The 13,613-nt window shown below is 50.5% G+C and overlaps 1 protein-coding gene across 1 annotated transcript in view; it reads left to right on the top strand.

Moving 5' to 3' along the window:
• Positions 1-13,613, top strand: part of LOC140387380 (pro-cathepsin H-like) — a 53,147-nt gene that overhangs the window by 10,838 nt on the left and 28,696 nt on the right. Inside the window, exon 5 of the mRNA XM_072470387.1 lies at positions 7,694-7,798. Within this exon, the coding sequence (XP_072326488.1) occupies positions 7,694-7,798 (105 nt within the window). The remainder of the gene's footprint in view (positions 1-7,693; positions 7,799-13,613) is intronic.

Raw genomic sequence — 13,613 nt, forward strand, 5'->3', positions numbered from 1 at the left:
TTTGGTTTCAGCTTTTGTTTGGAGCTGCAGAGCTGAGCAGAATCCTTTTGAATCTCTCTCCCAGAAGCGGGGAATTCTCTCTCAAATCTTAGCTGGAATTCCCTTCAGGTACACAGAGCAATTAATGAGTACGCAAAGCCTGAAGACAGAGCTGGGGAGGGGAACTTTCCAGGTTCCTCTTCTATTAAAGGTATTAGACCACTCGAAGGTCTCGCAAAAACTACTGCTCTAATAACCTGTTTAGCTGAGCAAGCTGTTGGTGAGTCTGCTGAAGTTGACCACACATCAGAAACCGAGCAGACCTGAAATGCATCTTCCGAGGGTAAGGCTCAGCTCAACACACGTTAAAGTGTGTCCCTGGAGGGGATCCCACAGCCTGAGAATCCAGCTTGAGTGGCCCAGCTTGGTGCCTGTAACTCACTGGAGCAGGCAAGGGTTAAATACCTCAGGCAAATACACAAATTATTGGTCAATTCACTTATGTTGGGACTCCGAGGTCGGAGGGGCTGGAATTGACCGCCCACTTGCCCAGGGTGTCCATAACAATGGCGAGTGTTGTCGGAGCTGCCCTCATCCAGGCAAGTGGAGAGTATTCTATTACACTCCTGACTTGTGTCTTGTAGATGGTGGACAGGCTTTGGGGGCGTCAGGAAATGACTTACTCGCTGTAGGAGTCCTGGCCTTTGACCTGCTCTGGTAGCCACAGTATTAGCTAGTCCAGTTCAGTTTCTGATCAATGGTAATCCCCAGGATGCTAATTGTGGGGTTTTCAGCGATGGGAATGCCATTGAATGTCAAGGGGCGATGGTTAGATGCTCTCTTGTAGGAGAAGGTCATTGTCTGGCACTTCTGAGGTGTGAATATAACTTGCCACTTGTCACCCCGAGCCTCGATATTGTCCAGGTCTCGCTACATTTGGACAGGGACAGCTTCATTATCTGAGGAGTCGCGAATGGTGCTGAACATTGTGCAGTCACCCGCAAACATCCCCACTTCTGACCTTCTGACGGATGGGAGGTCATTGATGAAGCAGCTGAAGATGGTTGGGCTGAGGACACTACAAAGAACAAAGAGCAAAGTAAAGTACAGCACAGGAACAGGCCCTTCGGCCCTCCAAGCCCGTGCCGACCATGCTGCCCAACTAAACTACAATCTTCTACACTTCCTGAGTCCGTATCCCTCTATTCCCATCCTATTCAAGTATTTGTCACGATGCCGCTTAAATGTCACTATCGTCCCTGCTTCCACTACCTCCTCCGGTAGCGAGTTCCAGGCACCCACTACCCGCTGTGTAAAAAACTTGCCTCGTACATCTCCTCTAAACCTTGCCCCTCGCACCTTAAACCTATGCCCCCTAGTAATTGACCCCTCTACCCTGGGGAAAAGCCTCTGATTATCCACTCTGTCTATGCCCCTCATAATTTTGTATACCTCTATCAGGTCTCCCCTCAACCTCCTTCGTTCCAGTGAGAACAAACCGAGTTTATTCAATCGCTCCTCATAGCTTATGCCCTCCATACCAGGCAACATTCTGGTAAATCTCTTCTGTACCCTCTCTAAAGCCGCCTCATCCTTCTGGTAGTGTGGCGACCAGAATTGAACACTATACTCCAAGTGTGGCCTAACTAAGGTTCTATACCAATTCTTATACTCAATGCCCCGGCCAATAAAGGCAAGCATGCCATATGCCTTCTTGACTACCTTCTCCACCTGTGTTGCCCCTTTCAGTGACCTGTGGACCTGTACACCTAGATCTCTCTGACTTTCAATACTCTTGAGTGTTCTACCATTCACTGTATATTCCCTACCTGCATTAGACCTTCCAAAATGCATTACCTCACATTTGTCCGGATAAAACTCCATCTGCCATCTGTCCACCCAAGTCTCCAGACAATCTAAATCCTGCTGTATCCTCTGACAGTCCTCATCGCTTTCCGCAATTCCACCAACCTTTGTGTCGTCTGCAAACTTACTAATCAGACCAGTTACATTTTCCTCCAAATCATTTATATATACTACAAACAGCAAATGTCCCAGCCCTGATCCCTGCGGAACACCACTAGTCACAGCCCTCCAATTAGAAAAGCATCCTTCCATTGCTACTCTCTGCCTTCTATGACCTAGCCAGTTCTGTATCCACCTTGCCAGCTCACCCCTGATCCAGTGTGACTTCACCTTTTGTACTAGTCTACCATGAGGGACCTTGTCAAAGGCCTTACTGAAGTCCATATAGACAACATCCACTGCCCTACCTGCATCAATCATCTTTGTGACCTCCTCGAAAAACTCTATCAAGTTAGTGAGACACGACCTCCCCTTCACAAAACCATGCTGCCTCTCACTAATACATCCATTTGCTTCCAAATGGGAGTAGGTCCTGTCTCGAAGAATGCTCTCCAGTAATTTCCCTACCACTGACGTAAGGCTCACCAGCCTGTAGTTCCCTGGATTATCCTTGCTACCCTTCTTAAACAGAGGAACAACATTGGCTATTCTCCAGTCCTCCGGGACATCACCTGAAGACAGTGAGGATCCAAAGATTTCTGTCAAGGCCTCAGCAATTTCCTCTCTAGTCTCCTTCAGTATTCTGGGGTAGATCCCATCAGGCCCTGGGGACTTATCTACCTTAATATTTTTCAAGACGCCCAACACCTCGTCTTTTTGGATCTCAATGTGACCCAGGCTATCTACACCCCCTTCTCCAGACTCAACATCCACCAATTCCTTCTCTTTGGTGAATACTGATGCAAAGTATTCATTTAGTACCTCGCCCATTTCCTCTGGCTCCACACATAGATTCCCTTGCCTATCCTTCAGTGGACCAACCCTTTCCCTGGCTACCCTCTTGCTTTTTATGTACGTGTAAAAAGCCTTGGGATTTTCCTTAACCCTATTTGCCAGTGACTTTTCGTGACCCCTTCTAGCCCTCCTGACTCCTTGCTTAAGTTCCTTCCTACTTTCCTTATATTCCACACAGGCTTCGTCTGTTCCCAGCCTTTTAGCCCTGACAAATGCCTCCTTTTTCTTTTTGACGAGGCCTACACTGGGCGCGATTCTCCACTCCCATGCTGGTTGGGAGAATCGCCTGGGGCGCCAAAATGTCCGGGGACGCCGGTCCGACGCCCTCCCGCGATTCTCCCAAGCGGCGGGAACGGCCCGGTCGAATTTCGCGGGCCGCAGGCCGGAGAATCACCGGAGACACCCAAAATGGCAATTCTCCGGCACCCCCGCTATTCTGAGGCCCGGATGGGCCGAGCGGCCAGGCCAAAACGGCGGGTTCCCCCCGGCGCCGTCCACACCTGGTCGCTGCAGTAGTGGGCGGTGCGTGGACGCTGGGGGGGCGGCCTGTGGGGGGGGGGGGGCGAGGGGGGATCCTGCACCGGGGCGTACCTCAGATGTGGGGTGGCCCGCGATCGGTGCCCACCGATCGTCGGGCCGTCCTCTCTGAAGGAGGGCCTCCTTCCTTCCGCGGCCTCGCAAAATCCGTCCGCCATCTTCTTGCGGGGTGGACTTAGAGAGGACGGCAACCACGCATGCGCGGATGACGCCAGTTATGCGGCGCCGGCCGCGTCATCTATGCGGCGCCGCTTTTACGCGGGATGACGCGGCCCCGATACTGGCCCATTGTCAGGGCCTGAATCGGTCGGGACCGGGGCCGTTTCGCGCCGTCGTGAACCTCGACGGCGTTCACGACGGCGCGGCCACTTCGGCTTGGGGGTGGAGAATCCCGCCCAATATCTCTCGTTATCCAAGGTACCCGAAATTTGCCGTATTTATCCTTCTTCCTCAAAGGAACATGCCGGTCCTGAATTCCTTTCAACTGACACTTGAAAGCCTCCCACATGTCAGATATTGATTTACCCTCAAACATCCGCCCCCAATCTAGGTTCTTCAGTTCCCGCCTAATAGTGTTATAATTAGCCTTCCCCCAATTTAACACATTCACCCTAGGACCACTCTTATCCTTGTCCACCAGCACTTTAAAACTTACTGAATTGTGGTCACTGTTCCCGAAATGCTCCCCTACTGAAACTTCTACCACCTGGCCGGGCTCATTCCCCAATACCAGGTCCAGTACAGCCCCTTCCCTAGTTGGACTGTCTACATATTGTTTTAAGAAGCCCTCCTGGATGCTCCTTACAAACTCCGCCCCGTCTAAGCCCCTGGCACTAAGTGAGTCCCAGTCAATATTGGGGAAGTTGAAGTCTCCCATCACAACAACCCTGTTGTTTTTACTCTTTTCCAAAATCTGTCTACCTATCTGCTCTTCTATCTCCCGCTGGCTGTTGGGAGGCCTGTAGTAAACCCCCAACATTGTGACTGCACCCTTCTTATTCCTGATCTCTACCCATATAGCCTCACTGCCCTCAGAGGTGTCCTCCCGCAGTACAGCTGTGATATTCTCCCTAACCAGTAGCGTAACTCCGCCACCCCTTTTACATCCCCCTCTATCCCGCCTGAAACATCTAAATCCTGGAACGTTTAGCTGCCAATCCTGCCCTTCCCTCAACCAGGTCTCTGTAATGGCAACAACATCATAGTTCCAAGTACTAATCCAAGCTCTAAGTTCATCTGCCTTACCCATAATACTACGCTGAAGAACACCTACAGTGATGTCCTGGAGCTGAGATGATTGACCTCCAACTACCAGGATCATCTTACATTGTTCCAGGTATGACTCCGACCAGCAGAGAGTTTTGCCCCTGAATCCCACTGACCCCAGTTTACTTCGAACTCTTTGTTGCCATACTCAGTCAAATGCTGCCTTGATGTCGAGGGCAGTCACTCTCACTTCACCTCTGGCGTTCAGCTCTTTTGTCCATGTTTGAACCAAGGCCGTAATGAGGTCAGGAGCTGAGTGGCCCTGGCGGAACCCAAACTGAGCGTCCGTGAGCAGGTTTTTTTGGTGTGCACAAATTAATTGCCACGTTTCCTAAATTATAACAGTGACTATACTTCAAAGGTACTTATTTGGCTGTAGACTTTGAGAATCTTGAGGCTTGTGAAAAATACCATATGAATGTAAGTCTTTCTTCTTTCCTTACACTGTGCGTGTCGTGTTCTGTGCCTTAGCTGTACATGCAATGCTCGGTCTGAAGGTGTGGTATTCTGGACGATTCACTCAGGTTTAGTTATGTTCTTGATTCTTTCCTTCTGTCTGCTTACTGCAATGTCTTGATATGGTCCAGCAATAACTAATCAGCTTGAACGAATCCTTGAAGCATGGCAATTGTGTACTGTATTCAATGTCTGAAACAAACTTTAGACGGTGCCTAGCCATGGGTGAGAAGCTCTTTAAAGCTAATAGGATTGCCTAAAGAACATGAGAGCTGATGGGTCAGTGAATCCTGTCAGGTAAATAATTCAATGAGATTCTGATATGGCTTTGTCTTGATTTCAAGAAAGTAAAGTAACCATTTGATGCTTTATTAAACAGCTCGTTTTCCACAGCACTGGAAACTTACTGATCTAGGTTTAATTTCTTGACAAGAATCTTCTTGCACAATGCGATTTCAGGTTGATGAAACTTCATTTTCTGTGAAAGATTTGAGGTTTTACACAAGAACAGTGACAGGGAATAAAGAAATGGGACCCAGAAGGTAACTGGGTCAATTAGAACCAACTGGAAATCATGACAACGCCCCCCCCCCCCTCCACTCCCCAATTTTGTCAGCCGACTTTACATCATAGAATTTACAGTGCAGAAGGAGGCCATTCGGCTCATCGAGTCCGCACCGGCCCTTGGAAAGAGCACCCTACTCAAGCCCCCACCTGCACCCTATCCCCGTAACCCAGTAACCCCACCCAACCTTTTTGGACATTAAGGGCAATTTAGCGTGGCCAATCCACCTAACCTGCACATCTTTCGACTGTGGGAGGAAACCGGAGCACCCGGATGAAACCCACGCACACACGTGGAGAACATGCAGACTCCGCACAGACAGTGACCCAGCCGGGAATCGAACCTGGGACCCTGGAGCTGTGAAGCAACTGTGCTAACCACTGTGCTATCGTGCCGCCCAGGTTACGCCCAGTTGTGTTTTATTGGGAGCAATTAACTTGAACTGTTCATTAGAGTTGACAGTAGGACTCCAGTGCACCGATGAAGGAAGAGCATAAGGGAAGGTTGTGGCAGGCTGGAACGCAGAAGTGATTAAATGACAAAAGGAAATAGGAGATGGCAATGTGACCAGCAAAGAAAGATTGGTCTAGAGGAGTTATCATAGAATTTACAGTGCAGAAGGAGGCCATTCGACCCGTCGAGTCTGCACCAGCTCTTGGAAAGAGCACCCTACCCAAGGTCAACACCACCACCCTATCCCCATAACCCAGTAACCCCACCCAACACTAAGAGCAATTTTGGACACTAAGGGCAATTTATCATGGCCAATCCACCTAACCTGCACATCTTTCGACTGTGGGAGGAAACCGGAGCACCCGGAGGAAACCCACGCACACACGGGGAGGATGTGCAGACTCCGCACAGACAGTGACCCAAGCCGGAATCGAACCTGGGACACTGGAGCTGTGAAGCAATTGTTCTATCCACAATGCTACCGTGCTGCCCGTAACAGTTGTCACAGGCAAATCATTGCCAGTATCTACTGTCCAATAAATTGGGAATGTGGTGATGTGCATCAATGTAAATGCATGTAGGCTAGCGAGACACTAGAGGGAGCACCGGAGACATCACACACACTCAACCAATAGATCAGGTAGATCGGACACGACCAATGGACATTCATGATACACACGGAGGTGACACCACCACAGGGGGGCATTACACCAACCCATATATAAAGGACACCACACACATGATCTGCCTCTTTCCAGTGGAGACAGTCAGTGAGTAGAGACACAGGGTTGATTCAATATTACACCCACCACGTGGATTGCAGTAACTGGTTAGTCAGTCTGGGTAGCTATAGTAGGAATAGCAGTAGTGTCGAACCCGAGTAATAGAAGTGTAAATAGTTTAATAAACGTGTTGAAGTTATCTCCACGTCTGAACCTTCCTTTGTCAAGTGCACCACAAGGAAGCCGCTTATGTTACACCTACAACATAACAAATCACGGAACAGTGATTCTGATGTGAAATTATTGAAGCTGATGTTTGAGCTCAGGAGGACGAATCAAAAGATGAAAGCTGATGCTTGAGCTTACGTTGAGCTCCATTTGAAAGGCGTAAGAGGCCAAGGAGAGAGAGCGGAGAAGTGTGAGACCGAGAATTAAAATGGCAAATGACTGAAGTTCAGAGCCACGCTTGCACACTGAATGGAGATGATCCACAAAGTGATCAACCAATCAGCATTTGTCCCCAATGTAGAGGAATGCACATCGTGAGCAGGGAACACAGCTGACTGAATTGAAAAAAGTAAAAGTAAGTCGCAAATTAACCTGGAATTAGTTTTGGGAAGGAAGAAAGAGCAGTTGTTGCAGGGGAAGATGGTGGGGAAATGGGAGGAGATGTTGAGGTGATGGTAGAGTGGAGCTGGGCGTTACGGAGAGTCCTTCATGGGCATCCTTACACTTACCACATGCCATGTCTCAAATTACTCACCTGGTGTATCCCAACCACAAAGGGAGCTGGACAATTTACAGCTAGGTCCCTGCTTGAGGGAGAATACCAGGATCGGGACCACTGTAGTTCCGGGATTAAACATTTTATTATTCCTCTGCCTTTCCCCAACAGAACTGCTCAGCTACGCGAGGGAGCCATCTCAGCAGCTCGGGGCTGCTTCCTCAGTTTGTCGACTGGAGAAAAAAAGGAAATTACGTCACTCCGGTGAAGAATCAGGTAAAGATGATTAATTTACAGTCACTGCATCGAGCACCAATCGAATGGAGCGGAAACACTGAAGATGCTGCAAGTCCAAAGGGAAAACAGGAAAATGCTCAGCGTGTCTGGCAACATCTGTGAAGAGGGAAATAAGAGTTCATGGACCTGATTTTAACTCCCTCAAAACCTATTCCTTTACACAGAGACAAAATCGGGCCCAAAGTTAAAGATTTTAATGGTTTTTAAACAAATGCAGAGACAGAAAACATTACAGACACTGCATCAACCTAGGAGTTGGAGGATGCTGGGGCATATAGCAGCACTCACAGCAAACGATCTAATTTACAACAGGTCGAGCCTGTTTACGCAAACAGAGTTTGTTTAAACAGCACCAGCAAACAGTCTAAAGAGTCTATTAGAGTCTCTATGAACTGCAGCAAATAGAACTCCCAGTTGAAACTACTGCAATGCCTCCTGATTTAAAAACAGAATTATTTTTCCAGTAATATGGCGTGTAATATAGTAATATAATACAAATACTGCAAGTAAAATCAGTCACGGTCTCTAGGTGTAATGGCGGGCATGGTAGCACAATGGTTAGCACTGTTGCTTCACAGTGCCAGGGACCCGGGTTTGATTCTGTGGGTCACTGTCTGTGCGGAGTCTGCACATTCTCCCCGTGTCTGCGTGGGTTTCCTCCAGGTGCTCCGATTTCCTCCCACAGTCCAAAGACGTGCTTGTTAGGTGAATTGGACATTCTGAATTCTCCCTCAGTGTACCCGAACAGGCGCCGGAATGTGGCAACTATTATAATAATAATTATTAGAATTGGCAGGGGAATTAACCAATCATTCTTGCCCTGAGCAGCATTGTAGCTCCAGGCAGCTGGAAAGGCAGGCGAGAGAGAGACAGAACAAAAGGTAGAGGGTTAAAAACGTGGAGGGCAAGAGTAAATTAATGACAAAAGGGAGGATAGAGCAAGGCAATAAGGGAGGTGACAATGAAACGATAGTAACCCACTGAGCCACAGAGATCAGGAGGCCCCAGTCCAGGCTGTTGGTTAGGGCGAGGTTAAATCAGGAGGCCCCAGGCCAGGCTGTCGATCAGGGCCAGGTCAGTCATTCTCTCAAGGCCCACGATGGTTGAGCCAAGAAACTCTGGGCAGCGAAAGTGAAAAGGAACTGTTCCCATTCGCCATCTAGCAGCTAGGGCAGGGAGACATGGTCATTGGCCGGGGACTGGATCATTCTTGATTACAATGCCCTCTACAGAAATGCAGCCAGCGACCCTGTCACTGCTGGGGATAGTGCTACAAAGACAAATTAAGCAAATATAGAGGGGAAAAAACAAATACAATGACAAAGAAAGACTAGCAGGCAACACACAGCTGTTTAGAGAATCCGGAAGTCTTTTAGAAGATGAAGGAACAGGAGGAGGCCATTCAGCCCCTTGAACCTGTTCTACCATCCAGTTAATTTACGGCAGATCTACATCTTAACTTCATCTGCCTGCCATGGTTGCATAACCCTTAATAATCTCGCCCAACCAAAGCCTATGGTGGAGATTCTGAATATGGACTTTTCCTCAGTTTTCACAGTATGTGTGAGAGTGAGTTCTGAGTGCGTTGGGTCACGTAATTCCCCTCATATACTTGTTTGTCTGACTAACAATGCACCCCATGCAGAGGCTGTAATTATTTTGTCCACAATTGACCTGGTCCATAGACAGAAGGTTATATGCTTCATATAGCATGGCATAGGTGGCTGGAAATGTATTGACACAAATACACAAGACGCACATTAATCAGCACACTGATACCTGTTGATGTGGGCCATTATTTGAGGCTGCAAAAAAGGAGGAGGCCATTCAGCCTTATTATTATTATTATTATTCAGCCCCTCCAGTCTGTCGTGCCAATTCATGGCTGGTCAAAAACTATGCTCTTGACGCATGTTCTGTGAATGTTAATGTGTTTTCAGGAGTTGAATTTCAGTCAGTGTTTACTCAGACTTATGGATATCTGTGCATACAAACCTGCCCCACATTCACAATGGCCAGACTGAGCATGTGTGATTAAACATGTCCTCCCTTCCACAGCCATGTAATTTCCCAGGGGAGCCAAAAACCCTGGGTCAATTCCTCTCTGGTTAATTCCTCTCTGACCCCCTCAAGAGATCAAAGTCGAGGAGATGGTACTGCCCAAGACACTGATCTAGATGATCTGATCAGTCCCAGTCAGGAATCGGTCCAGCTTCCTTTGCACCAACCAGCAACACATTCCAGGGCCTGGCGACCCTCTCTTGGGAAAAGAAGAGCTTTCCAATATCCTATTCTTACTCTTCCACAGTTTAAACTCAATGGCCGGGATTTTACGCCGGCGGGAGTCTCCGTTATGCCGGCGCCCGGGGGTTTCCCGACGGCGTGGGGCTGCCCCACAATGGGAAACCCCATTGACCGACCGGCGTAACGGAGAATCCCGCCGTCCGGTCGGGGCAGAAATGTGGCGGGGCGGTGGCGCGGCGGGGCGTCTCCAGGTCCGCCCCATTCTGTTAAACTGTAATTATCTAGAAACAGGGACTCGGTCCAATTATTTTGTAGAGCTGTAGCAGGCAACATTCCTTTCTGTTACTTTTGGAGTGAGTTCGTGATTTATTTAAGTGCATGTCCCCTTTAAATTTTTTTTGCACAGCTGCACACATGCGGCAAATTAAGGGAACTGAATTGTGCGGCTTCCAGGTAACATTGGCAGAAGTTCATTGGTTAGTCAACTGTGTTCTGACAACCTTGTATCTTGCCTTTAGCATAATCCTGCAGAAGGATTTGGATAGGCTAGGAGAGTGGGCAAAGAAGTGGCAGGAGGAATACAATGTTGAAAAGTGTGAGGTTATGCACTTTGGAAGGAGGAATGGAAGCATAGACTATTTTCTAAATGGGCAGATACTTAGGAAATCAGAAACACAAAGGGACTTGGACGTCCTTGTTCACGATTCTCTTAAGGTTAACCATGATGTGGAGATGCCGGTGTTGGACTGGGGTGAGCACAGTAAAAAGTCTCACAACACCACGTTAAATCCAAACAGGTTTGTTTCAAATCACTAGCTTTCGGAGCACTGCTCCTTCCTTGGGTGATGCTCCGAATGATAGTGTTTTGAAACAAACTTGTTGGACTTTAACCTGATGCTGTAAGACTTTTTACTTGAGGTTAATGTGCAGGTTCAGTCGGCATTTAGAAAGCAAATGCAATGTTAGCAGTCATGTCGCGAGGGCTAGAATACAAGACCAGGGAGGTACTTCTGCGGCTGTAAAAGGCTCTAGTTAGACCCCATTTGGAGTATTGTGAGCAGTTTTGGGCCCCCTATCTAAGGAAGGATGTGCTTGGCCTTGGAAAGAGTCCAGAGGAGATTCACAAAAATGATCCCTGGAATGAAGAACTTGTCGTAAGAGGAACGTTTGAGGACTCTGGGTCTGTACTCGTTGAGTTTTGAAGGATAAGGGGGGAATCTTAGAAACTCACAGGATACTGCGAGGCCTGGATAGAGTGGACGTGGAGAGGATATTTCACCTTGTAGGAAAATCTAGAACCAGAGGACACAGTCTCAGACTAAAGAGACGATCCTTTAAAACAGAAATGAGGAGGAATTTCTTCAACCAGAGTGTGGTGAATCTGTGGAACTCCTTGCCGCAGAAGGCTGTGGAGGCCAAATCACTGAGTGCCTTTAAGACAGAGATAGATAGGTTCTTGATTAATCAGGGGTTATGGGGAGAAGGCAGGAGAATGGGGATGAGAAAAATATCAGCCATGATTGAATGGCGGAGCAGACTCGATGGGCCGAGTGGCCTAATTCTGCTCCTACGTCTTATGGTCTTAGTAAAATGTCACAAGGCACTTCCCAGGATTGTGACCAGATAAAAACGACATTGAATCACAGAAGGAGATATAGGGCGCAATTCTCCCATCGGGAGTCAAAGTGCCGACGCCGGAGTGAAAACCGGAGTGTTTCACTCCGGCATCGGAGCCCGCTCCCAGCCCCCTATTCTCCTGCCCCCGGGGGGCTAGGAGCGGCATCGCGTCATTTACACGTGCCGGGCCTTGGTGCCGTGTAAAAGCGGCGGCGCGTAAATGACCCGGCCGGCGCCGAGTAAATGACATCACCCGCGCATGCGCAGTTGCCGTCCTCCCCGAGGCTGCCCCGCAAGAAGATGTCGGATGGATCTTGCGGGGCGGCAGAGGAAAGGAGGTCCTTCTTCAGAGAGGCTGGCCTGCCGATCAGTGGGCACTGACCGTGGGCCAGACCCCATTTGAGGCCCCCTCCCCGGTGCAGGAACCCCACTCCCCCCCCCCCGCCCCACTGGCCGCCCCCCCAGCATTCCCGCGCTATTCCCGCCGGCAGCGACCAGGTGTGGACGGGGCCAGTGGGAACCCGCCATGTTGGGCAGGCCGCTCGGCCCATCCGGGCCGGAGAATCACCACTCGCCCGTTGCAAACGGCAAGCGGCGATTCTCCGAGCGACCAGCCGTGATTCTCGCCGCGCCGGTTTGGGGGGGGGGTGGGATAATCGTGTGCGGGTGTCGGGGCGGCGTGGCGGGGGGAGAATTCCGCCCATTATGTCAGTTGGGCGAAGTGGCAAGTTTTAGGGTTTGGATTAAAGAAGAATAAAAAGGTAGAGGAGGTTGGGGAGGAATTTCAGGCGCTTAGGGCCCAAGCAGCTGAAGGCACGCCCAGCAGTCAGGTGTGAAGGGAATCGGGGAGGCCCAATGTGGTAGTCACCACTGATTGTATAATAGCTGTAACGATGATTATTAGAGGTAATACGGTAAGGCTCCTGTACTATAGGTACGGGGGTAAATCCCTGCCTGCTGGATCCACCCAGTAGGCGGAGTGTAAATGTGTGTGCTCACCGAGCTGCTTCCATTCTGGTAGCAGCTGTAGGAGGCCACACATCTCTGCTTAATAAAGCCTCGATTACTCTCTACTCTCGTCTCGTTGTAATTGATAGTGCATCACCCAAGTAAATGGACCCAGCACCACACCTTGGGCGGGATTCTCCCCTACCCGGCGGGGCGGGGGTCCCGGCGGGATGGAGTGGCGTGAACCACTCCAGCGTTGGGCCGCCCCAAAGGTGCGGATTTCTCCACACCTTTCGGGGCCAAGCCCTCACCTTCAGGGGCTAGGCCCGCGCCGGAGTGGTTGCTGACCTGCCGGCTGGCGTGGAAGGCCTTTGGCACCACGCCAGCCGGGGCCGAAGGGACTCCGCCGGCCGGCAGAAGTCCGCACATGCGCGGGAGCGTCAGCGGCTGGACGTCATCCCCGCGCATGCGCAGGTGGGGGGGGGGGTCACCTCGGCGTCGGCCATCGCGGAGGTTATGGCCGACGCAGAGGGGAAAGAGTGCCCCCACGGCACAGGCCCGCCCGCGGATCGGTGGGCTCCGATCGCAGGCCAGGCCACCGTGGGGGCACTCCCCGGGGCCAGATCGCCCCACGCCCCCCCCAGGACCCCGGAGCCCGCTCGCCTGGTCCCGCCGGTAAGGGAGGTGGTTTAATTCACGCCGGCGGGACCGACATTACAGAAGCGGGACTTCGGCCCATCGCGGGCCGGAGAATCGCCGGGGGGGGTGGGGGGGGCGGTCCGCCGACCGGCGCGGTGCAATTCCCGCCCCCGCCGAATCTCCGGTGCCGGAGAATTCGGCGGCCGGCGGGGGCGGGATTCACGCCGCCCCCCCCCCCCCCCACAACGATTCTCCGACCCGGCTGGGGGTCGGAGAATCCAGCCCCTTATCTGAGTAGCTTTATGCTTGAAATCGCACACGGGTGTCCACTTTGTTCCTGGTTGCT

The sequence above is a fragment of the Scyliorhinus torazame genome, chromosome 12 (assembly GCF_047496885.1).
Source record: "Scyliorhinus torazame isolate Kashiwa2021f chromosome 12, sScyTor2.1, whole genome shotgun sequence".
NCBI lineage: Eukaryota > Metazoa > Chordata > Chondrichthyes > Carcharhiniformes > Scyliorhinidae > Scyliorhinus > Scyliorhinus torazame.